This window comes from Colias croceus, chromosome 9 (genome assembly GCF_905220415.1).
Source record: "Colias croceus chromosome 9, ilColCroc2.1".
In the NCBI taxonomy this organism is placed as follows: domain Eukaryota; kingdom Metazoa; phylum Arthropoda; class Insecta; order Lepidoptera; family Pieridae; genus Colias; species Colias croceus.
Window position 1 is genome coordinate 6,177,836 of NC_059545.1, and position 25,943 is coordinate 6,203,778.

The following is a 25,943-nucleotide window of genomic DNA, read 5'->3' on the forward strand; positions in this document are numbered from 1 at the left end:
TATTCGATCGTTTTTCAAAACAATATTAGAAATTAAATTTTTTCTACAGTATTAACAATGTAATTATATAACGGAATGAAATAATCTTTGTTAGATAATAAATCTTCGACCCGGCGGGGAACACTAATTGAATGTCCTTGGGCGATATCACTTAATTCACTAACAAGTGTCAATCTTTGAATACCAAACGTTCGACACTGTAAAATAATATGGTATAAACCATATAGTCTGCATTTTCCTGGGAATAATGGGTACAAATGTTTTCTGTAATTATTTTCATCCTATAAATAGGCAACCCTCTATATTGTTTTATTGCCAGACTCGCATGAAAATATAATCGTAATATTATGTTAAAATCTCGATTTCTCTCTATAGTAAGATTCGCTGGGACGCTGGAGACCTCTTGAAGTTACTTTCTTCTTGGTATTTGTAGTAACTTTTTTCCGTCTACCCTCAAAAATTGATTGTGTTGTAATATTTGAGTCCATGTGACCATGTCGTGTATAAAAATTAGTTCTAGATTATTTTCCAGGACTCATTTGGTTATGATAAAAGCTGTTAGCTTTACACTTAAGATACTCCTAATCAAAATGTTGTAACTTACCAGAGTAATTAAAAAGCTTTTAAATATTTGTCCATTTGTTGTTGTGTTGTTTTGAGCTGTATGCAGTTTTAAAAAATGCTACAGATTTAAGGAAAATAAAACAGAACAAACTAGCTATTAATGCCTTTTGTCTGATAATAATTAGTGTTTTCTTTTTTAATAACTCAGCCCCCGGAATCACAGACACAATAGAAAATCTATTGTGTCATGGTCAATAAATATCTAATAAATATCTAATACAATTAAATAAAAAATCCTGCATTTAAATTATTAAAAATATGTAAGCTACGTAATATAATTTAAACATAACAATTAACATAGTAATAGAATCATCCAGTAATCATATTTGTTAGGTAAGGAACAGTTACAAGACACACAAGTTTATTGAACATTTATTTCCCATTTTAAAAAATGAATTACACAAAGTAATCTGGAATGAAGTGCCAAAAGAAAAAAAATAATTTCATACATTTAGACTTAACTAATTGGAGTAATACTCTTTACTTGTCCCTTACTTTTACAAGATCATTTAGATCTAACGCTACACATATTTCCTTTGAGTCTGTGCGTGGGTTACGGTCCAAAATCTCAGTTATAGGATAGTAATTGTCTCGGTTGTCAACATTCCACCCTGAATACTGAAAAGGAACAAGTGTCAAACATAATTTAAAAAAAAAAATGATATTTTCATTCATTATCTATTAGCACGAGGAACTGCATATATTTTACCTAATTCAGCACACACCACATCTTTAATTTATTATTATATTTTTAGCAATTTCTTAACCTACAAATGATGGTTCTCAAGGATTTCATGTTTTTGTTATCGTAAGCATTAGCAACTGTGTAAGTGTTATATATATGTTATCAACATTTGCAAAGAAATTATTAACTTTTGCTGGTTTTGTAATTGAAACTTGTGTATAAAAATTTCAACTTACCACACATGTGCATTTATGGAGGATTTTTCCATTTGATTCCATCGGAATAAATTTTTGTAGTAAAGCTTTTCCATCAATTTTCCACAAATTAAGCTCATCTAGTTTTGAAATTACTTTATCTCCTTCCCATTTTACATCAGATTTTAATAAAACGAAGTTTCCAGACTAAAAAAAGTAAAAAATTGTCATAAACAAAAAGAATACAAAATAATTATTGAGACAGAGGCGATACTAAAGTCAATAAGTCCAGTTACCAAACAAACTGATTACATACATGGAAATGCTTTGGTATGTCCTTTGATTGACTTGAATCTGATTTGTTCCCATCGGAGCCATTCTTTTCGTCATCAGACCCCTCTTCCTCATCAAGTTCTCCTTCCTCATCTTCTCCCTCTTCATCTTCTTCACCTTCTCCTTCACTTTCTTCTGATGATGAATTTTTGCGCTTCTTTTTAGTGCTATTCATTGGAGGTCTTCCACGCTTTCGTCCCGCCCTAGCAGGTTGTTCATTCTATAGAATAATCAGAAAACACCCAAGTCTTAATGTGATAGAATGAAGACTTCAAAATTTATTCAAAAACGTCAAATTCCAATACGAATTTGTGTGCTAAAAATGCATACAAACGATTACCTTATCCGCAAACAACCTAACCTTTAAAAATACAAATGAATTTATCTTTCGACTGTAGAGCACAAAAGGTAAAATCTATTTTGCATGTTAGTGGTAACTTATATCATATTTATCAAAATTTTGATGTTTTTACCGAATCGGCATCCGGCGTCCAGTCTTCACCTGAATCTTGGAATTCTTCAGGTTCAGCGCCAGGTTCAGATCCCTCGGAATCATCATCTCCTTTCTTGAGTGACTTCCTTTTACGCATGATGTTTTGGTTTTTTTATTATAAAAATAAAACTAATTAAAAGATGTTGACAAATGTTATTATTGCCTTACAATACGCCTTATAATAATTATAGCGAAACAACGCTCTAAAATTATTCGGCTTCCCACCGACAAGCTTCGCTTTGGAGTTTGGCAATTGGCTATGCCACAGAGCTTAGCCACAGAGCAAGTAATATCTCAGAGAGTAATATAGATTATAGGATATGCTTTGAAATTTGAATCACAGATAACAAGGAAGTTTGGCACAGAACAGTTTGTTTTTACTGTTCTGTGAAGTTTGGCATGCCATTGAATAGTTACCATTAAAAAAAAATTCATAAATTTGTCGTTCAATGAATAATCAATATGTGCTCATACTTTCTTTGGATTAATTTAATTGTTATTTATTTTTAGCACAAAAGTAAAGCATCATTTAAATATTCAAAAGGTATAATCAAATAAAATACGGACACATAAAATTATCATGAATGACAAAACTAAGGACAAAACCATGAATAAATATAAATTAATCATTATGTATTATGAGTGCGGCAGGACAGGAGTCATTTTAATAACCTTATTTACATGTGGATGAATTTATATATAAGGTGATATAATCTTTATTTCTGTTATCTGTGCTTGTTATTGAATATCGACGCGCAGCGACGCCATTTGTCGATCATTGTCTGTTGTTATTTGTCATATCAGCTGATTGCGTCATTGCATTTATAAAACAATAACGCAAAAACAAAAAACAAGTCGCATTTACTCGTTTGACTACATTTTTAGAAAATTATTGTGAAAAGTAGTAAAAATGAAGTTTCAATATAAAGAAGAACATTCCTTTGAAAAACGGAAGGCGGAAGGTGAGAAAATTCGCAGAAAGTATCCAGACAGAGTACCAGTAATTGTGGAGAAAGCACCAAAGGCTAGGCTTGGAGATCTCGACAAGAAGAAATATTTAGTACCATCTGATTTGACTGTGGGCCAATTTTACTTCTTGATCAGAAAACGCATTCATTTACGACCTGAGGACGCATTATTTTTCTTTGTCAACAACGTAATTCCACCCACATCTGCCACAATGGGATCGCTCTACCAAGAACATCATGACGAAGATTTTTTCCTGTACATCGCTTTTTCTGATGAAAATGTTTATGGATACTAAATTCTTTCTTTTAAATAATAAATTCACTTTTATCTGTAGTATTCTTTCCATATGGTGAAATTAGGATTAAGGCTTAAGACTATTGGTGTATTATGTTTATATTATGGTGATAAATATTTTTATTTTGCAATTTTCACTCACTGACTTGTATATGCATTGTTATTATAGTTGTAGCATATTATTCACCAATGTGATAATATTCAACTGTTTCAATTTATATGTACTATGGCGATTGTACCACTTTCTGAATTAAAATAAAAATTACTCTAAAACCATTCCGAGTTTTATTTACCTATACAAAACCAAAATGTTATATATTAAATTTATAAATGTTATATACCTACTTACACATTTATACCTACGTATTTCTAAAAAAAACTAGGTATAATTATAATAAGAATAAAGGCTTGTAAATAATTTGTAAATTCTAAATATTTTCATAATCAGTGTAGGTAGGTAAAACTCAATAAGATATCGAAACAAAAACGTGTCTTCATATCTTTATAAGTACCTAGGTATACCTAATGAACCAATTTATAAACATACATCGAATTATGCATCGAATTTTATTCGAATTGAATGTAATCTTAACACTAAAATGAGTAGGTACCTTATACCTGGTTGCGGAAGAATTCTAACAAATACCCGCGGCCCCCTCATTAAAGCGGCTCGACGGAACACAGTGGGGTTTTAGTCGGTAAGAATCCGACATAACCCACGGCTCCTTCCCCGGGGGCCGTGGGTATCTTTGGAAGATTTCCCCACAAGAAGGTACCTTATACCTAACTTTTTATCTTAATTTATATCCCGTAATGTGGGTAGGTAAAATATGGTAGATTTCAAATACAATTAGGTATTGTATGAGATTTTACTGATCACACATACTAATAATTATTAATAGCTAAACCGTTATATATGGCCGGGAACAAGTACTAGACAAAGAAAGCATAGTCGTAGGCTACCTAGGTATATGATTTCCATGTGGATTAGATAAGATAATTCATCATTATAATCCTTCCATTGTTCAACGTGAGCAAAAAACAGGTCTAATTATCGTATTTTGATCAATATGTAGATCGGTACCAAAGTAGGACACACGTTTATACTTAAAATGTTATGCACGTCTTTAATAACTAAAATTTGTAATTGTGGTGCCTAACTTCTAAATATGTATTTCATTTACGTCGTCTTGCACCCCTACGTAATGTATGTAAAAAAAGACTAAAAGGCTAAATAGGCAGGAAAACAGTAGTGGCCTTGTAATTAGAACATTGAAGGTTAACTTAAAATTGCTCATATTTGCGTATATAATTACCTACGATAAATGAAGTAACTATAATGATCAGGACGGTATTATCCCATGATTTCTCCATTTATGGTGTCTATAGCAGCTACATTTGTAGTTAGGTACCTTCAGGCTTTATTTTGATAGGTACCCAAAGCGATTACGTAAATTGCGACGTTAACAGGTTTTCGAAGCGATAATGTGTGGGTAAGCCACGGTAAGCACTGGTTTTAGTTACTATCTAAAATTGAGCATCCTTGGTCATTTGTTGTCTGCTTGTTGATTGATTCAATTCTGATTGTTGAGTGTGATCATCCGTTTAATATAAAAAAGTCGAAGAAAAAATAGGTATATAATGAAATTGATAATTACTGTTAAACTATGATTTCACTTGACCTATGAGACTATTTCTTGTAATTTAATAAGAGATATTGATATTACTTACTTAAACGTATACAATGCGTAAAGTGCGACCACACAGAGGAAACAGAACACAGAGGAAAAACAATCTTCCTTTGCGACATCAACTGGTTATTATAAATTAATAAAATTTAGTTGCAAATTATCATTAATTCGGTCTTTTCATCTTATACGACACAAAAAATGGGAATAATGGGTGTATTGAAAGCGGTTGTTATATTATATATTTTATTATTCTAGATAAGTAACAATAATACAATTATAAAGTATGGAAATGTTCATTGGATATTTATCATTTTACTTAAATCTAGCTATACTACTAGTTAAACGGGATGAAGTAAAAAATTATAAACAGTAATGGATCTCGAGCTATTTATTTAACAATAAGACACTTGAATAATCAATTTTGATGTAGTATAATACTGCAAAGACAATAGATATACTTTATTGAATCAATTTTCAATGTAAAGTCATATAAAGCATATCAAATGTTCTGCTATACTGTTTCTTATTAATAGGCAATAATCTTTGCAAGAATTATATGATTTTTAAACTCACGGAGTTTTTCTTATCAATTAGTCACAAACACTTTTCTAGCCCTTAACTTTTTATTATACTTCCTACTAGACATGACTCGAATTAAAAGAAAACAAAAATAAACAACAGTGGTGAGTAACTGGCCCAATTAATATTTTTTTACAAATCGTCAGTCACCAGAGACATACAGAGGCGAAGAGTGCGTAATTATATTATTTTAGATAAAATAACTATTATGAAAAATTTTAAATTCAACCAATCTTTATATCTTTGAAGACTGAAATGAAAACATATATGTAAGAAATGAATTTTGTATTTAAAGAAAAGGACTTATTTCTAATTCCACACTGGAGAATATATTAACTTGGGCTCTTTATCACCACTATATTAGTCCGACTTGCTAAAGGATATAAATATATTACAACAAAATAACCTTAATTCGTATACTATTGTTTTTTTCACGGCAGATGAATAATGTAGTGGAGTTAACATATAATTGTTGTTAATCACTCAATTTTAATAAAGTTTCACCGTAATAATTCAGTCCATGCAAACACGAATCATATTATAGTTTTTATCATAAATATCTACTGATTCCCACGCATGAATGGCGTTGGGAATGTTTAGCAAGACGAAAGTACCTAATACCAAACAAAAAAATAAAGTCTTTAAGGGTTCTTAGAGCATCTTGCCCTCAGAACCTTGTATAGCCATGTGATCTACGGGAGGGGCGACCTCTCGGCCGCGTTCCCCGGCCGCGGGGTCCGCTTTCACTATCTGAAAATAAAAACATGTAAAGTAATTATGTATGATGTTTCAGACTTTTAGATATGCTGGCCTATCTATAATTGTTATTGTGTGTTATAAACAGAATTGTGTATATTACGTTCTTTAATTTTTGAACATTTTTTTAGTATTTTTCTATACTAAATACTATAAAGAGGTTAATTTTCTAAATTTGTGACGTGGTGTGGGTATTTTCTGGATTGACTGAATCGATTCTAAAAATTCTTTCACCAATAGAATGCCTCGTTTTTTGGGAGTGTATAGGCTACATTTTATTTAGTTTTTATCTAGGATTTACACGAGCAGATATTATATTATGAAGACATCAAATTAAAAACATTGTAAAATCAATATAATAGCATGACAAGTCTAAAATTAAATTCCTGGTTTTCTTATTTGAATGAATTATATCGATATCTAAAACAATTTAGTTGAGAAGCAATCAGGAAAACATTATTTTGTTTTTTTAATTGCCCTTGGGATAACAAAAAATTTAAATTTTAAAGAATATACATAAAGTATTTGATATTGCTATCCATATGACAAGGTCTGTAAAATATAACCTGTAATATAAATAATTTTGGGTAAGTGAGACGTTTTGCTTACTATTGACTTTATTCTACGTGATGAAGAACGCATTTAATAATACATATTATGTTAATATCTCAAAGTTTGGTAAGGTAACAAATAGATTCTTTGTGTCTTTTCGTTAAATGAATATGTTTACTTTTGGAGCAAGGTCATAAGAGTCGAGACCTTGAATGGACCAATAAGCGCAGTTAGTAGCCGCGAAACGGTAGACACGTTAAATTGACACATTATTGTCATGTGCATATAATATTATATCAGTAGGACAAAACGAAAGGCTAAAACGCTAGAAAGTAGCGTAGAAACCTCAATGTATGATATAAGCTTATATGACAGGTAATTTGATGCAACACATATAATTAAAGCCTGAGATTGAATTGTAGGTATCTGTTTTTTATGAAATTAATTTTACAAGAAATGTTGGGTATTGTATGGATTAGCGATTGTTAGCCTTTAAAAAAATTGTCCCCAGTATCTATACATATAATAAATCTGTAGAAGGGTCAATTCTTACTACCCGGTTACATTATCTCTGGACCTCGCTGGAATGTGAAGCCCCTCCCCGTTCCCCTTTCACCACCTCGCGCTCGCCCCGGCGCGTCAGTACGGTTAGCAATTTCGTTGCCGATACGCGTCTTGATATTTTCGTGCTATCATTGCTTTATTTTTGAACATTTTTGTGTTACGTTTGGACTTTTTGTTATATTTGAACTGTTGTTGTTGTTACGTTTGGACATTTACGGTTAAGTTTGGACTTTATTTAGTTATTAGTTTGACGTGCACTTCTACTCCAAAAATATGGGAAAAACTATTCACAGTGAAGCAAGGAATTTAATCCTTAAGGTGATGAAATTTTTCGAATTAGAGCAAGCTAACAAGCAATTCGCCATACCTGTAGATCAAGTTGTCAAACGAACCTGTGCTGCAACTGGAATATCAAAATCAACTTTGATGAATATAAAAAAGGAGGTAAAAGAATCACGTCATGCACCGCCGACTGCTTCATCGAGTACTAGCCCAAGTACGAGCAACGACAATCCAAGCAGGGAGATAAAATTGTCAACACCGGGTAAGAAGCGAAAGCGATACAACAAGAAAATTGAAATTGATAATTTCGACATCTGTGCTATAAGGAATATTATTATCAGTTTTTATACTGTCCGAAAAGAAATCCCTACATTAAAGAAAATCCTGGCAGTCGCTAAAAGAGATTTAAATTTTAAGGGCGAAAAATCTTTCTTAAGAAAAATATTAATAGACCAGTTGGGATATAAATTCAAAAAATGCAAAAATGCCCGTACGGTGCTTATTCAAAAGCCAGATATTGCCGCTTGGAGGGCTCGCTACCTGCGCCGAATGAAAGAAAATAATAATCTTGGTGCAGATAAAAAACCTGTTACCTACCTTGACGAAACGTGGATCCATTCACACTATACGGTAAATAAATGTTGGCAAAACAGTACCGACAGCAGCGTGAAAAAAAATTTTAATCCCGGACAAAGATGGATTCTTGTGCATGCTGGGGGAGAAAACGGCTTCATTCCGGGTGCAGAGTTGCTATATAAATGCAAACAAACAACTGGCGACTATCATCATGAGATGGATACAGATAACTTTGTAAAATGGCTGAAAGAAAAGTTAATACCTAACTTACCGCCGAACGGTATAGTTGTCATTGACAATGCGCCTTACCACTCAAGGCAATCAATAAAGGCACCCACAAGCGCGTCTCTAAAAGCTGATATGCAAAACTGGTTGCGTGATAATAACATTCCTTTCGACGAAAAGATGACGAAAAAGGAATTGTATCCTATTATCTTAAGGACAAAGCCGCCAAAAAAATATGTTGTCGATGAACTGATGCAAGAGCATGGTCAAGAAATAGTACGTCTGCCACCCTATCACTGTGATTTAAATCCTATAGAATACATTTGGAATCTAGTGAAACAAAGGGTGGCAGACAAAAATGTTAATCAATCAGAGAAAGAAATAGAAAAACTGACAAGAGATGCACTTAGTTCTATTACACCTTCCGACTGGAAAAAGGAAGTAAAACACATTGAACGACTTCAGCGAGAGTATTGGGAAAAAGACCATCTCGAAGAAAATAATGTACGAGAAATTATTATATCCCTAGGGGAAGAAAGTTCGGACAGTGACATAAGTGATGGGGATAGCGACAATGAAGAAGAAGATTCAATGACTGGCATAGAACCAATCGTATATTCTGACGATGATTTATAATATTTCTGTCAGATAAATAAATACTTTTTGTACTTAAACAACATTCTTTCATTTATTGTCATCATTCTATAATCATCATCACAACACAACACAACACAAGTTATAAAAAAAAATGTAATTTATAATTATTAAAATAATATTGTGATGCTTATTTTGCACACTGTACCAGAACGCCGTTGCAACGTGACGTCATCGACGCCAGGTCCAGAGATAATGTAACCGAGTAGTACATATAATAAATCTGTAGAAGGGTCAATTCTGTACATTGAAAATATTGAAAAAATAAATACCAGGGGGTGTTACTGGATCGATACCAAACCCAAATATGTGATTAAAAAAATTTTTGTCTGTCTGTCTGTCTGTCTGTCTGTCTGTATGTGAAGGCATCACGTGAAAACTAACGGTTCAATTTCGATGAAACTTGGTATAATTATACCTTATTATCCTGGGCGTAAAATAGGATACTTTTTATCCTGAAAAAATACGTAGAAAAAAATTAATTTCAATTTTTCAGTTTTATCCATAGACGTTGTTCTGTAGAACCGTGAACACACGTTGCGTATTATTATAGGCCTAGCCGTGTTTGGGTCCAATAGATATTTATAAGATGTCATGGTCAGAGTTACTCAAAATGGAGAAATAAACCATCCACGCGAAGACCGACACCCGCGCGGACGGAGTCGCGGGCGGAAGCTAGTAGTTAATATATTTAAAAATATAAGTTGCAGCTATATATTATTTTAATCAATTTTACGCCATTATAAAGGAAAAGATAGAAAATTTTCCATAGTAAATAAATTTTATAGCTGAGTTCCGCGGTCTCACCCGCGTGGCTCTCCTCATGCTGGTCTTAGCGTTATGATATATTATAGCCAATAGCCTTCCTCGATAAATGGGCTATCTAACACCGAAAGAATTTTTCAAATCGGCCTAGTAGTTCCTGAGATTAGCGCGTTCAAATAAACAAACTTTTCAGCTTTATAATATGTATAAGTATAGAAGTATAGATAAAGCTATTGTTGTGTTGGAATAAATGATTTGTTCATTGTTGTTGTTTCAGTAGTATTTGCGTGAAAGAGTAACAACCACACACATGCACATCCTCACAAACTTTTGCATTTATAATTAACCGACTTCAGAAAAAGGAGGAGGTTATCAATTCGGCCGGTATGTTTTTTTTTATGTATGTGTTACCGGAAATGTATGAAATCAAGGAATTGTATACAATTCCTAGGAAATGTGTACAATTCCGAGACCATTTAGGAAATGTGTAAAATATTGTTTAAAAAACTATTTAATGCATGCATATCCTAGGAAATGTATAATCTTCCTAGGAATTGTATAAAATTCCGATATCGTATTAGGAAATGTATAAAGTAAATGCTTTCTGTAATAAAACACGTTGTTATTTTTTTTATTATAGCTCTTATTGATGTATCAATACCCGATTGTAATCGGGTAACAGTCCTACTGTAAAATTGTAATAATATTATGTTAATATTATTATCTTACTACTTAATTAACATTTTAAAAATCAACTATCTAACTTTTAACGTAAATATCACAAAATCAACTTATAGTTATTCTTATAAAATCAAATTTTCATTTTGCAAGTAATCAGTCCCCTCGTCCCGCTGTCGTCGCGTATATTTGGCGCAGTCGGATTGTATAATCCGCCGTATTACATTACGGCTAGCTGTTTTAATATGCCGAAAATTCGTCTTTTTCCAAAATTCTACAAAAAGACGGTCGCGAGCCAACGGAGCCCCACTTCGTGGGGCTCCTATTTCTGTGTAGTTTTAAAAAATACGAACCTAACCTAACCCACCCCCTTATCCAAACCAAAAATTTCTGATTACGAATTATCGGCATAGTTACCACAAAATGCCGACCGTTGGTAAACGGCCAGATTATATTATACAACTTGCCTGCGACATATCAATATCTTAAATATTTTACATTTCCGATAGCTATTTAGGAAATGTATAGATTTCCTAGGAAATGTGTATAAAATAATTTATTTCACACATTTCCGTACGATTTTAGGAATTATATACATTTCCTAGGAATTGTATACAATGACGGATTACATACATTTCCGGTAACATATGTACACCGATTACTCCGAGGTTTCGGAACCGATTTACGTGATTCTTTTTTGTTCGATGCGGGATGGTGTCGAATTGGTCCCATAAAAATTTTATTCGGATAGGCCCAGTAGTTTTTATTTTATGAGCATTTTTGTCTGTATTTGTAAATGTTGCGGGTGCAAGTTTGAAGTCGGTTGTTTTTAACACAGTTATCACTTGTTTTATGGCCGGTCCCAATATCGTATCTATCTTCGGTTTGACATACTAAAGATAGTAAATGCTATCTATCTTTTGTTTTGGCGTCCCAATAACAGCCATTAATGGCCGTTCCCAATATCTTTTCTATCTTACGATAGATAGAACCTTACTAGCTATCGGAGATTATCTATCTTTTGTTTTGGCGTCCCAATAACAGCCAGTAATGGCCGTTCCCAATAAATATCTTTTCTATCTTACGATAGATAGAACCTTACTAGCTATCGGAGATAGCTGATATCTATAACCGTAGTTTGAATATTGGGAACGGCCATTAGTTGTACATACCGGCGGCCCGCATCCACCGCTGGTGCGGCGAGTGCGGTGCGTGCGGTGCGTGCGGCGCGCGGCGCGGCGCTGCGCTCGCTTCCGCCTCGCGGCCCTCCTCCGCGACCTGCTGACAAACACGTTTCATTTAACACTAGCCGTGCCGCGCGGTTTCACCCGCGTGTCTCAGCTCCTGTTGGTCTTAGCGTGATAATATATAGCCTATATTACTCGTGGATAATGTAGCTTTCGACTGGTGAAATAATTTTTAAAATCGGTCCAGTAGTTTATGAGCCCATTCATTACAATCAAACAAACAAAGTTTTCCTCCTCTTTATAATATTAGTGTAGACTAACGGTCCGCCCCAGCTTCGCCCGTGGTACATATTTCGCAATAAAAGGTAGTCTATGTTTTTTCTCAGGATCTAAAGATTATCTGTGCCAAATTTCATCAAAATCAGTCCAGTAGTTTATGAGCCTATTCATTACAATCAAACAAACAAAGTTTTCCTCTTTATAATATTAGTGTAGATAAATTAACTGTAATACTTGAATCCATCCTTTCTGGAAACGTGAATTGCCTTAAAATAGAATAAAAAACACTTCATTGTGCAATGCACACAAAAATAACATTTACCGAAATAATAGGTAACTTAAAATAAGAATGAGAGATAAGAACTGCAATACTTATAATTAATTTAGTATATACCCTAGTTAATAAATAATTTAAGTATTACAAGACATAAGCAGAATGAATGAAATCTTTACTTGCACCAAAACTAAAAACATTGAATTAAAATAAAATACCTGCACTTATACACTTATATAATATAACTCTTAAATACAAATTTTAAACCTTAGGTTCTATACTGTATAACAAAAACAATTTAGTACACGTAATTTATTAGATACGCACAAAAATACGGCTTCGGCGCTAAAATATCGATCTCTTCAAGGCTTGAGGCACAAACTGAGCATAATTAATCTCTATTACAGGAATTCGTGACTTATTAGTATTACAAATATGTATAAACAAATTTTCAATTGCAATTCTACATGAGTTTTGTGCTCTTTTATGACGTCAATGTTTAATAGTAACAATTAAATACAGTAGACGACACAAATATTAATGTACCAAATAACGATACACGTGTTTCGATTTACTACTTAAACCATTATATTCCTCAAGTGACATAAATTATACAGATAATGGTCAATGACTTTATACGTTTTAATATTTGAACCGTTTTACGAGTAACTCATTATTAATTCAATAAAAATACTTTTTTTTTACAAAAAATAAATATTAAGTCATTTCATTTCAGTTTTATTTACACATTTTTGCAAAAAAATATGTGATGTATCATGTATATGGCATAGTGATTGTTCCTAAACAAAAGCGATAAGTATGACAAACGTAATAAAAAGCTTCTGAATGCTATAAAATTAAAATTATCAAATATAGATTAAGTAATTGACCATGTAAATCCTGACCTGTTGTGGTGATGAAGGTTCGCTTCCTTGTGAGCTCACTGCGGCAGCCTCCTCTTCATTTCTCGACTCTTCCCATTCACGGGATTCGTTACTATCGCCTCCTATTATTAATTCAAACAATGTTTATTAGTCATTCATGTACCATTTCAAATATTTATTTCAAAATTGAACCCATTTCATACATAATTAGATATTCATGAATCATTTACAAGGCATTTAAGAAATATTGTAGTAAAACAATTGTTTTCTACATTTATTATATCTGTATTTACATTTTTTATTGTTTTCATTAATGTGTGCGTCTTTTTTCATTAAACTCTATATTGAAACACCTGAGTATTTTGACAAAATATGTTCAATAATTAATATTTAGTGGATATTATTAGCGCTAAGTTCTTATGTTATTACCCAAGCTAAATGTTGTTAACATATTGCATGTCATATAAAATAATTGGATAATACTATAAGACTATATAGACCTTGATAAGTACTCCTAAACAAGGCCAAGTGCTTAGCACTATGCACGATTTTACATCTTATATGAAAATTTTAAATAAATAGTCGTGAAAGTGAACATATTTTAATGGATCACTTTCTTTATGTACAATACCATATTGTATGGTGACTTATTCAATACATGTCGCATAAATTATCGTACTTTCATTTATTGGTAAGACAATGGTTTGTAATCAAATGAAAGTATCAACCTTTGTCGAATTGTTGTGTAAGTAATCACTATCTAGTCTTTCTACAAGGTAACTTGTCTAGTAACACGTCTTTTGCTCTTGTAAACTAGGCGTTATACCCCAAACACTTTAAATTATATACAAATATCTATCAATTTTTGTGTTTTACAGAATACAAACGTAAGTGGCGTATAATATACAAAACTGTTTGTGTGAATAATATTTGAATTAAAATGAAATAGGTACATTGTCGCTGAACGATATAAACCTATATGGAGGTCGCGCTTTGAAAATGCTTGCGAAGCTGGTCAGTGTGTGGACCCGCCTTAGCACGTATACCTGTGTAAGGGCCCTGGCTCTTGCTCAACTATTATCTGAGACAACCCCTTTTGTTATCGACTAATGAGCCGCACAGTATTTTGATGATTTATTTTATTTTTATGTTTTGTAACTGGTTTATGTGTGGTGTCTAGTCCTGCCAAGGACTATAAATTCTTTCTTTTTTTCAAACAGGTATAACCAGTGGTGGACATATAATTAGAAACACCTAACATTATGAATTAGGACGTCATCAAATGTATTTAACATTAGAAAAATAGCATTATTTCATATCCCGTTTATCTAGTTAAAGTATAAGTAAAATTGCATAATAAAAATCAAACGCTAGGTTAAATTAAAAAAAAAATTAGGTGAAGTCTGATTTCAGAGTGTTGGTAGTCTGGACAACAAATTAAAAACAAACAACAAACGGGTCTTCTATTACATATAGACTATAGGTCCACGTTGAAAAATTTATGGGTCATTTGAACCACCTTCTTATATCCTCGTAACGCCCAGGCTATTTTTACCAAACATTGGCTTGCAGCCCAAGTACCTTTTAAAAGGTTCACATGGTGCGGACCCAGAGGTGATGAAATCTAAAAAAAGTGCCTTATTATTTCCGTATGAGCGTGGGATTTTTTCTGCATGTAAATGTATGTCAGTGGAAGGTTTTGAGACACTAAATAACCCCAAACTCGTTATTCTTTATTTAGGCATATGGGCTTTAATGTATTACAAAACCCGATTTCGCAAAATTCGTATTTTTGATATTATTGATTAGCGGTAGACAATATAGGGTTTATTTTATATTACAAAAAACAATGAACATAAATATTTGGATTAATACATGTCTTCCAAAATTTTAATGACCAAAAACATATCTCACACTAACAATCTGAGAAAAAAATATCAATTTTTGAACAATATGATCATTATTTTCTGTACTTATTATTTTTAAAGGCTAGTTTATCACGTGTTTTAGGATTTCTATCAGAAGAAATCCACTTCCAACAGATGACAGAAGCAAAAATTAACAAGTTTCGAAATTGGATCCAAAAACACTATATAATAGCAACCCATATACCTTTTAAAATCAGAATGATAGTAGGTAAATTGATATAATATTTCTATAGAACTTTTAAATACTTAATTTTGCAAATAAGAGTTGGTTTTTAATAAAAAAACTATTATTTTCAGATTCTTCAGAACTGGAAGAGCTTTCTTGGTTTTGGTTTATGTTTTAATCCTCATCTCCAAATAGTTCATACTTTTCTATATCTGACTGATTTAAGCTTCATCTATTTGCTCATCTCTCATTGGGTTACCTGAAAAGGATAGTACTAAAAGATTCTGTAACAGACTAAATAATTTACTTTATATTATGAAGGAGAAAACGGTCTAAATCATAAGTTGCAAAGGCAAATCAAATTGATTAGTGGTTTATTCCCTTATACCTTTTAAAATCCAATAATATGTTAATACTCTTATACCTTCTAAAAGGTATCCAGACTTTACGAGGTTATTTTACACGCATATTCTTTATTTTCGCGTAAATCTAAATGTAATTATAATATTTACTTATTTGTCAACAAGCAGAGTAAGATACTCTCAGTTAAAAACCTAAGATTGCATCAATAATCATGGATTGAACTTACCATGTCCTCTAGTCAATCAAGATGGCCAGACTTTTCGCCGGAAATTACATATATTTTATTTTTCTATTGGCACTATTGCTTAACCATAGACAAAAACATACTTTCCAGTAGCCGGATAAAAAACAGTAATTAGATTTGGCGCGTAATTTAAAATGTTACGGCGTTTTCAAATCAGATACTGTCAGATACCTTTAAAAAGGTACCGTGGGCGTTTATGTCATAAAGTTGGATAACAGCTTGGGCCGGTACCACTATCGAGCTGCATGCCTTTTAATAGGTATCTGGGCGTTACGAGGATATCGTTCTAGATAGGTCACCTGGTGGTTCAAATGACCCATAAATTTTTCAACATGGGCCTGTAGTCTAATCCATACTAATATTATAAATGCGAAAGTAACTCTGTCTGTCTGTCTGTTACTCAATCACGCCTAAACTACTGAACCAATTTGCATGAAATTTGGTATAGAGGTATTTTGATACCCGAGAAAGGACATAGGCTACTTTTTATTGCGAAATATGTACTAGTATGAAATAATGCTTAATCTTTTATACGTTGTTACACATATATTCGATGTCTAATTAATCGTGTTTGGTGTTTCTAATTATAAGTCCACCACTGTATGTGTAGGGGCGCACTCACTGGGGTGCGCGGGGTGGTTGGGGTGCGCGGCGGGCGGCGGCAGCGCGGCGGCGAGGTCGGCGTGCGTGTCGTGGTGCGACGCGGCGCCGCCCGCCTCCGCGAACGTGAACCGCGCCGCGCCGCCCGCCTCGCCCGCGCCGCCGCCCGCGCCCAGCGGCGACACCACCGCCTCGCCGAACCTGCACACACACAACAACTTGTAGTCAAATAAAACTAAACAAAAAGACGTGTGGCACTCGGGGACTGCCGAGGTAAAGCTATTGCATAGGATGCCTTCAAGCCACACCTCCATGCCCGTCGGAGTGGGGAGCGTGAGGTTTTTCGTTACGGAATTTCTCGATTCGGTCCCCGCGCTCAAGGCCCGCGATAGAAGCTATGCAATAGCTTAAAAAAAAGTGTGTGCCGAGCACACGTGTCAGAAGTAAAACTTCTTTGGCAATATTCACAGATACCAAAATCGTCGCATTACTCCATGACGTGACGGTATTGTCATGACACGATCTAGAAATCTTACTCACAACGCGCCTAATGAAATTTCACTTAAAAACACTTCCAGTGTTACTAGTGTTTATAAGCGGTGGTGACCATATAACATCAGGTGGCCCACCTGCCCATTTATTAGCTCCAACATAAAAAAAAAAGTTCGTATAAAAGAGATATCGCCTCTGCACCACTCAGCAGCAATACTATCGCTTCATCGAACCTGATAATACACACATATCATAGTACAAAACATAGGTCAACAGTTCGTATGAAAGGGGTTTCGCTCTCCAACCTAGCATTGATTCTACCGCCTGAAAGAACCTGGTTATACACACAAATAATAATATGTACAATAAAAGTAAACAGTGGAAAGGTATGTCGCTTTTGCGCCGCCCAGCAGCAATTCAAGCACCTCAACGAACCTGACAACACACAAAAAGCAGTAAAGCAAAATGAACAATTCATATAAAAGGGAAGACATCTCCACGCCGCCCATCGGAAATACTATTTCTTCACTAAACCTGATAACACACACAAATAGCAGTAAGACGAAAGTGAACAGTTCGTATGAAAGAGATGTCGCCTGCACACCTCCCAGCGATACTACAGCTTCACCGAACCTGGTAATAAACATATTATTATATCATAGTACAAAATAAAATTAAACAGATCGTGTGAAAGAGATGTCGCTTCCGCGCCATCTAGCGGCGATACTACCGCTTCACCGAACCTGGCAATATACATATTATAGTACAAAATAACAGTAAACAGTTCGTATGCAAGAGATGTCGCCTCCACACCGCCCAGCGGCAATAATACCGCTTCACTGAAACTAGTAATACACATATATCCACAGTACAAAACAAAAGTAAACAATTAGTGTGAAAAAGATGTTGTCTCCGCACCGCCCAGCGGCAAAACTACCGCTTTACCGAACCTATACACATATATCATAGTAAAGAATTAAAGTAAACAGTTCGTATAAAATGAATATCGCCTCCGCTCCAACCAGCTGCAATACTACAGCTTCTTCCCTGCAATACACATCATAGTACAAATTAAAAGTAAATTTCGTTAGAAAGGGATGCAGCCTCTTCAGCAGCAACGACCGCTTCATCGAACTTAGTAATACACAAAAATCATACCAAAATATAAAGGCCAACATTTTGTATGCTGTCGCGTTCCATATTGGTCTTCAAACATTTTAGTTCAAAAGAAGGAACAAATTAATTAAATAAAAACGAAAAAACTTAAAACTCTAGTCATCATTTTCATAGGGTATTAATATGGCCGGTTTACACAGACTTCGTATACAGGGTGTAATCGTTAAGTGTGCACAGGCGATTATTCCGTAACTATTGCAGATATCAAAAAACTTTAAACTGATATCGAAAGTACTTAACCTAATGAGTAAAATGGTCATAATAAATTTTTAAAAATAAAACGAGAAATATCTAAAAAATTAACTTGAAACCCTCCCATACATTTAGTATGAGATACGAATATCCCATGTACATGGGTTGATCCAAAAGTAATGATAATCAATATTAAACAAGGTCATTACAGTTATAATAATTATGTAGTTCTCTAGATAGTCTTCTAACTAGAAAATATACTTCAATATTTTTTTTCTAAACTTAAAAAAAAAAAACTTTGACTTCATCCACAAAAAACCCTCCACGCGGCCATCACTTCGCTGTCGTCTTAAAATAATTTATTGCTAAGAAAGTGTTTCTTTTGCCGAAGAAGGAGATAAAAGTAAATAGGAGCTAGATCTAAAAAATAGGGTAGGTGTTCAAGCATTTGGAATGCCGATTTTTGAATGGCAGCCATCGCAACTGATGCTTTGTGATCTTGTGCGTTGTCTTGGTGAAACAGCGTTCAGGTAAGCAGTTTGCCATGTCTCTTTTCCTTACTAACCTACCGCAATCTTTTAATTTAGTCTGTTTAGTAAGAGCCCCATAAAGTGGCTACCTTTTTAAAATATTCCACCATAATTATTCCTTCAGCGTCCCAAAAAACATCCGCTTTAATCTAACCTACTGATTTTCACTTTGAATTTCTTCATCGTCACTTTGGAAGCTCGCATCCAGGACATTGATTGTTTTTTTGGTTTCAGCATAAACATGGTGAACTCGGGTAACGTCCATGATCACAAAACGTGACAAAAAATTATCCTGATATCATTAAAAATTAGAAATATACCCTCTACATGTCGAATCGTTGTTTCTTCTTTTCGTCGGGCAACATTCTGGCACGCACGGTTCACATTCAAATTAATGTAAATAATTGGAAACGTGGCCAGTTGATATGATTGTTTTGTGTTTACTTGGTGAATACATGAGCAAGCAAAAAACATTTATTTTATATTTTTATGTGCACAGGAAATACCCAATTATCATTACTTTTGGATCAACCTAGTACATTTAATATGAAAGATTTTAGCTTTTTCTTTCTTTGGTTTTCTGCTTTAATTACTTCACAAATTTGAAGGGAAGTTCATTTAGAAACTGTAAATAGAGCTCCTAATTGTATTGCACAATGAGGACATCACTTCGAAAATCTGCTATGAATACAAAATGTATGGGAAATAAAATGTATGGGAGCGTTTAATGTAACATTTTTGGATATTTCTCGTTTTATTTTTAAAAATTTATTATGGCCATTTTACTCATTAGGTTAAGTACTTTCGATATCAGTTTAAAGTTTTTTGGTATCTGCAATAGTTACGGAATAATCGCTTGTGCACACTTAACGATTACACCCTGTATAAGTGCCAAGACCCTGTTAACTGGCCATTATACTAGCTGTTGCCCGCAGCTTCGCCCGCGTGGTTTTTCATGGTACAAACTTTTATTCCCATTAAGGGTAGAATTTATTAAAATTATTTCCTAGTCTAGCCTACATCATAATGGCCATTTGAGAATTTCAGCCCGATTGCACTAATAGTTAGGACTGTGTTGATAGATCAGTCACTTTTGCGTTTTATATATATTGAGAAATAAATCAAAATCGGTTCATCCTTTTGGGTGTTATGATGCCCACATACAGACAGATACACTATCCCTTCAACCGTATTTCCGCCGGGGTAACCTCTTGGGTATAAAAGGTGCTTACATTTGCAAGTATTATAAGTTGGCGTTTGCACAACCAGTTAGATGTGATCATCAACTTACAGATAAGCATTTAATGTTATTTGTAAATATAAACATTAAGTTAGTGTCCATGTGTTTGTATGTTTTAAAGGGTCGTATATGATCAAAAATGCAAAGCCTTTATGTAAAAAAAAAATCAGTGTATAGTTTTTTTCAATGTTTTCTGGAATATGTGCAAACGACTTTTACCCATCATTTCGTCTTGGCACATAAAGTGTTGGTGTGGAAGGTACGATGCTGTCGTCTCCGTCATCACCACCGTTGCCTCCAATTGACAATGCACCGCTCGCTGAAAAGATTATCGGTATAAATAAATTGTTTAATGCACACTATTTATTAATAAAAAAATTGCATGCTTTCCATATCTCTTTTCATAGTTGCTTAGTTTCATATTTACTTAAGTGGATTATGAGGGAATATTTTAAACTCTTTTTACTTACAACCTTAGCCATACTTTAATGTTATATGTATATATTATATAAAATTAAACTTCCGTCAAAATCTCAACGTGATTAGTTAAGTTTTTACCATATTTTTTAAAATAAATAATGAAAATTTGTGGTATAAAAGAATTTATATATTACACTACAACAGAAAATGAATATTCCACTACATCAAAAGCCATGTAACTCCATCTCTAAGCCTGTACAAGGCGACTCACGCTCGGTGCCGCTGCTGATGGCCTCGATCTGCTGGTGCGCGGGCGCGGGCTCGCTGTCCGCCTCGCGCAGCGCCTCGTCCGCGCCCTCCGACCCGCCGCCCGACCCCGCCTCGCCGCCCGACCCCGCCTCGGGCGACTGCGCGGGAGACTCCTGCACACACACCATACACGTATACCAACATACAGGGTGTAATCGTTAAGTGTGCACAGCCGACTATTCCGAAGCTATTACAGATATCATAAAACTTAAAACTGATATTGAAAGTACTTCACCCAATGAGTAAAATGACAACAATAACTTTTTTAAAATAAAACGAGAAATATCCAAAAATGTTACATGAAACGCTCTCATACATTTTATTTCCCATACATTTTGTATTCAAAGCAAATGTTCCAAATGACACACTAGTATTGGAATACCATTGTATTCCACATCGAGATCTATTTACAGTTTCTAAATGAACTTTCATTAAAATTTGTGAACTAATCAACGCATTAAATCTAATAAAAAAGCAAAATCTATCATATTAAATGTTTGGAATAGTCATATTTCATACTAAATATATGGGAGTATTTGATGTAAATTTTTTGGACATTTCTCGTTTCATTTTTAAAATGTTATGATTGTCATTTTACATTTCAATATCAGTTAATAGTTTTTTGATATCTGTAATAGTTACGGAATAATCGCCTGTGCACACTTAACGATTACATCATGTATATATACGGTTTCAATTAAAACTTAATAGCGGTTCGGAAGTCAGCTGCGAGTGCAGGTGCGCGCAGGTACTGTCAATATTGAAATCCTACTGATACACAAAATTGCGTATTGCGCATCGGAACGTACGATGTTCCGAGCTGCCAATAAGTTTGAATTGTACTGTAACATTAACACAATCTATATAATAAATTAATCACAGACACAATAGATCGTGGACCGATCGGGCCGCTGGGGGCTCAATGGGTTAATAACATCATACCGTTTTTTTCCTTTGAAGTTCACAATCCTGAATCGCCAAATGTGTTGCCAAGCGTAAAACTCGAAAACCACTCGACCGATTCGACATTTTTTTTAACGTTTACACACGTTTTTACTACACACATGTATAACATCCTTATTTTTCTCACATTTCCTTTCCTACCAGGTTGCCTGGCAGAGATTGCTGTGTAGCAATAAGACCGCCTATTGTGCAAAATTTTTGTACCTCATTAATTTGTACCACATTTCCTATATTGTTTTGTACAATGAAGTGTTATAAATAAAATAAATAAAACATTCAGTTATGTACTTGATATGTTAATAGACTGTTTTTAATTAAAATAATATACCGAATATTCAAACCTTTCCCATAACTAAAATAAACAAATATATATAGCGAGCACATACCTGTCTATTGTCATTGTTTCCGTCATCCCCTTCTACTTCCTCTTCCTCTTCCCCGCCCTCGACTTCTTGTTCTTCATCCATATCTTCCTCATCCTCCTCACCTTCCTAATTAAAAAGAAAAATAATGTTTTAACTTCTAAAACTTTCTATAATGAATGTGCAGTCAATAATTAGCAAGTGAATAGAATATTTATTAAGTTCGATAATAAATTTATTAATCAAAGAACTAACATCAAGCAAAATAAAGTAATAAATTGAATCTTGTATTTTTAATATCAAGCAATGATTACCCTGTACATAGTCCCGGAACATCTTTCATCATCCTCTTCAGAATCGACGACGATCACCCCTTCATCATCTTGGTCGCAGCGAGACGATGTCGGCACTTGATATTCAACCTCCACTGATCTTTCGAAACCCTAACATTTCATCCATAAATAAAAATATGGTTTGTTTGAAAAATCAATATAATAAAATAAATGAAGCAATTTTGGCTTATTGACAAATTTTTAAACATATCAATGACTATATAACTGTGTAGATAGTACTGTTATTAATGGGAAGTTCTTAGACATCATTAAAGGAATAATATACTCATAGATAGTTACTTGTACTCTCGTCCGTTTAGCCGTGACCGGTCTGGCTTGTAAGCGTCGTTTTTGCGGGCGAGCATCAGGCGGCGGGTGAGATGTGCTGACGCCGGGCGGAGCGTGGGACGTGCTGACGCCGGGGGCCACGTGCGACGTGCTGACGCCGGGCGCGACGTGTGACGTGCTGACACCGGGAGCCACGTGTGACGTGCTAACACCGGGGGCGACGTGTGACGTGCTGACGCCGGCGCCCGAGTGCGACGTGCTGACGCCGAGCGCAGTGTGCGACGTGGTGACCATGGGCGCCGAGTGCGAAGTGCCCACGGGGGCCGCGTGCGACGTGCTCACTACGGCGGTCGCGTGCGAAGTGCTCACACTCGACGCTTGACCGGTGCCCACTGTTGCAGCGCTCCCTGCGCTTGCTGCAAGGAAATTTGAAAATTTCTAAAATTATGACTGAATGTTTTCAGTTTTAAATCATTATCATCAATCTATCTCATATTAAATTGTTATATTTATTGACTTACAGACTATGCCATTTAATTCGTTATAATTTACCTGGAGCTGGAGTAGGAAGAGTTGGCTGTGCAGGCGCAGCGGCTGCGGCAGGTGAACTCGCAGCGGCGCTCATCGAGCCGGAACTGGCACCACTCGGCTGTTCGATACGTGGTAGTACGAGAGCGACCGCCTAAAAATATATTATTACAAGCATAGATATAAGATATACATTGTTATAAATTTATAAAGAATAGAAAAAACTCGATCACGAGGAGGGACTCGAACCCGCATCCTTCGCGCCATTCCGGGGCGGATGCCTAACCAACTCAGCCACTCGTGACCCGCCTGAGCAATCGAATTTAATCTATTCTTTCAGTTTTATGTGTCTTAAGCACAGAACAGTAAAAACAAATAGAAGTGTGATGTGGGCGTGGCCCACGTGCCACTAGTAAGATAAGATCACCTTACTTGGTCTCAGTTGTGCGCAGAAAAATATTCGAGTCGGTTGTCAGCTGTCAAACCTTTTTTCCATATTTATTCATTAATTAGGGCGTGTTGTTCGGTATTAGAGTGGAAAAATGATAGCAGACGAAATAATATCAGCAATGGAGGCATTTCATACCATCGGTAAGTCTTATTTTAATTTATTTTAAATATATTTTATGTTATAACTTCGCTTGTCGTAATTTGTCAAAAATTTATAAAAATATTAAGTCAAAATGAACCTTAATCCATAAGAAATTAGTACTAATATAGATTGAACAGCAAACAAGACTTTCTGGAATATTATTGCAATAAACAAACGAATGTCGGTTTAGTGATGGTTGTAGGGCATATCGACAGTATCGATACTTTAGAAAAGACAAACATTATAAACTTTAAATTTTATTTTATTTTTCCTTAGCTTTCATTTATCTAATTTATTTATAGATTTCCCAAAGAGGCTAATTTAAAAGAGAAATGGATAAATGCAACGTGACGAGTTAACTGGATGCCGAACAGCACTAAGAAGTCTAACAAAGGCCGCCGATACATCAAACCTACGGCAGTTCCAAGATTTAAAATAATGCATATTTTCTGTTTGTATTTTGTAAATATAGATTTATACTATTCTATTCCGTTTTTTATTTAATAATAATAATATGAAAAGACATACTTAGTAGTAATAAACATACTCCAAAATGTGGCACATTGTACTATACTCATATAATAGAAAGAAAAAAAAATGCACAAAAAAATATTTATTTGTGAATTATCGATAACAAGGCTGACATCCCTTAGAGCATAGCATCAGATTAATATCAAGTTAATGTCATTAATGTAGAGTGACACAAATTTTAACCTTATTTCTATGTGTTGAGGTTCAAAGTTATATCTATCGAAAACTAACGCCCTCTGTTGTGGAGTAGCTGAATGTTTTTCGAATTTGGAATTTCGGAGCAAAGAGAAACAAAACAGCTAATATGCCTAGGGATGTTATATTAAAATAAACCGTAACAGGTTGCGTTAGGGTACATATTGAAATGCTGAATTTATAATCTAAGTCAGTTTTTACTCAAATTAAGCTGTCCAATCAAAGGCATACTTTACTTGTAGTGTACTGTATAACTATCGGTTTAAATGTGTGGGTTTGGCGACACTGGTTTTCATACTAATTATGACATTATAGCACTTCTATTATGTTCTTACTGTTCTGTGGTCTTAAGGGACACACCGCGCGCCATCTATTGAGATGATTTAACAACCATCTCAACCAATATGAAGCATTTCAATCATTCAACAAAAGGTCGCGTTCCATCGTTACAATATTGTATTCACTGAAAAGTGCTTGAATGAAAGCATTTGAATGCCATAAAAACCAAAAAATATAAATATACATTGTTGTTTAATTTCATGTCACGTTTAATTGTTATCCTCAAAACATTACACTGTACACACCTGTTGAGGAGCTTGGGAATGTGTTGTAGACTGTGTTGTACTATCACTGGAGCCTGAACTGCCCATTCCAGCTTCACTTGTGTCCATATCCTGTAAAATCGTAAACCCACCTTTATATATTCTAGCTAGCTGCCATTTTATGTTTTGATGCTTGGTTATGATGTGTGGGGCGTGATTCATTATACCAGGATAACAAAATCGAAATTTTGTATGAAACCAATAATATGTTTTCCTCCCACCACCTTTCCATCTTAGTTTAACAATTGCTACTGATGAAGCCTTGAGTTTTAATAATACTATTTGCTTGCTTATCAATTAGATGACACTCGAAACGAATGAGTAATTTATACAAGCAACCAAAACAAAATTT

General features: G+C 34.5%; 3 protein-coding genes across 4 annotated transcripts in view; 1 reads left to right on the top strand and 2 right to left on the bottom strand.

Annotated features, from left to right (window-relative positions):
• Nucleotides 1-982: 982 nt before the first annotated feature.
• On the bottom strand, nt 983-2,573 carry LOC123694320 (transcription elongation factor spt5-like). The gene is made up of 4 exons (XM_045639723.1): nt 2,310-2,573; nt 1,820-2,056; nt 1,546-1,710; nt 983-1,242 (listed from the first exon to the last, which is right to left on the bottom strand). The coding sequence occupies exons 1-4, from the start codon at nt 2,424-2,426 to the stop codon at nt 1,105-1,107; spliced, it is 657 nt and encodes a 218-aa protein (XP_045495679.1). The 5' UTR covers nt 2,427-2,573; the 3' UTR covers nt 983-1,104.
• A 524-nt stretch (nt 2,574-3,097) lies between these two features.
• Nucleotides 3,098-3,868, top strand: LOC123694321 (gamma-aminobutyric acid receptor-associated protein). The gene has a single exon (XM_045639724.1). It carries the CDS (start codon nt 3,240-3,242, stop codon nt 3,591-3,593), a length of 354 nt encoding a protein of 117 aa, XP_045495680.1. The 5' UTR covers nt 3,098-3,239; the 3' UTR covers nt 3,594-3,868.
• Nucleotides 3,869-5,512: 1,644 nt separating this feature from the next.
• LOC123694319 (nucleoprotein TPR-like) overlaps nt 5,513-25,943 on the bottom strand; it is a 28,374-nt gene continuing 7,943 nt past the window's right edge. The window contains exons 4-14 of one of the 2 annotated variants that reach the window (XM_045639722.1): nt 25,574-25,663; nt 23,696-23,825; nt 23,156-23,559; nt 22,838-22,966; nt 22,548-22,652; nt 21,161-21,311; nt 20,689-20,788; nt 16,862-17,040; nt 13,560-13,660; nt 12,087-12,192; nt 5,513-6,612 (exon numbers count right to left, since the gene is read on the bottom strand). In XM_045639722.1, the coding sequence (XP_045495678.1) occupies nt 6,530-6,612; nt 12,087-12,192; nt 13,560-13,660; nt 16,862-17,040; nt 20,689-20,788; nt 21,161-21,311; nt 22,548-22,652; nt 22,838-22,966; nt 23,156-23,559; nt 23,696-23,825; nt 25,574-25,663 (1,578 nt within the window). In that variant the 3' untranslated portion in view covers nt 5,513-6,529. Of the gene's footprint in view, nt 6,613-12,086; nt 12,196-13,559; nt 13,661-16,861; nt 17,041-20,688; nt 20,789-21,160; nt 21,312-22,547; nt 22,653-22,837; nt 22,967-23,155; nt 23,560-23,695; nt 23,826-25,573; nt 25,664-25,943 lie in introns of both variants that reach the window. The other variant, XM_045639721.1, reaches the window with a different exon arrangement.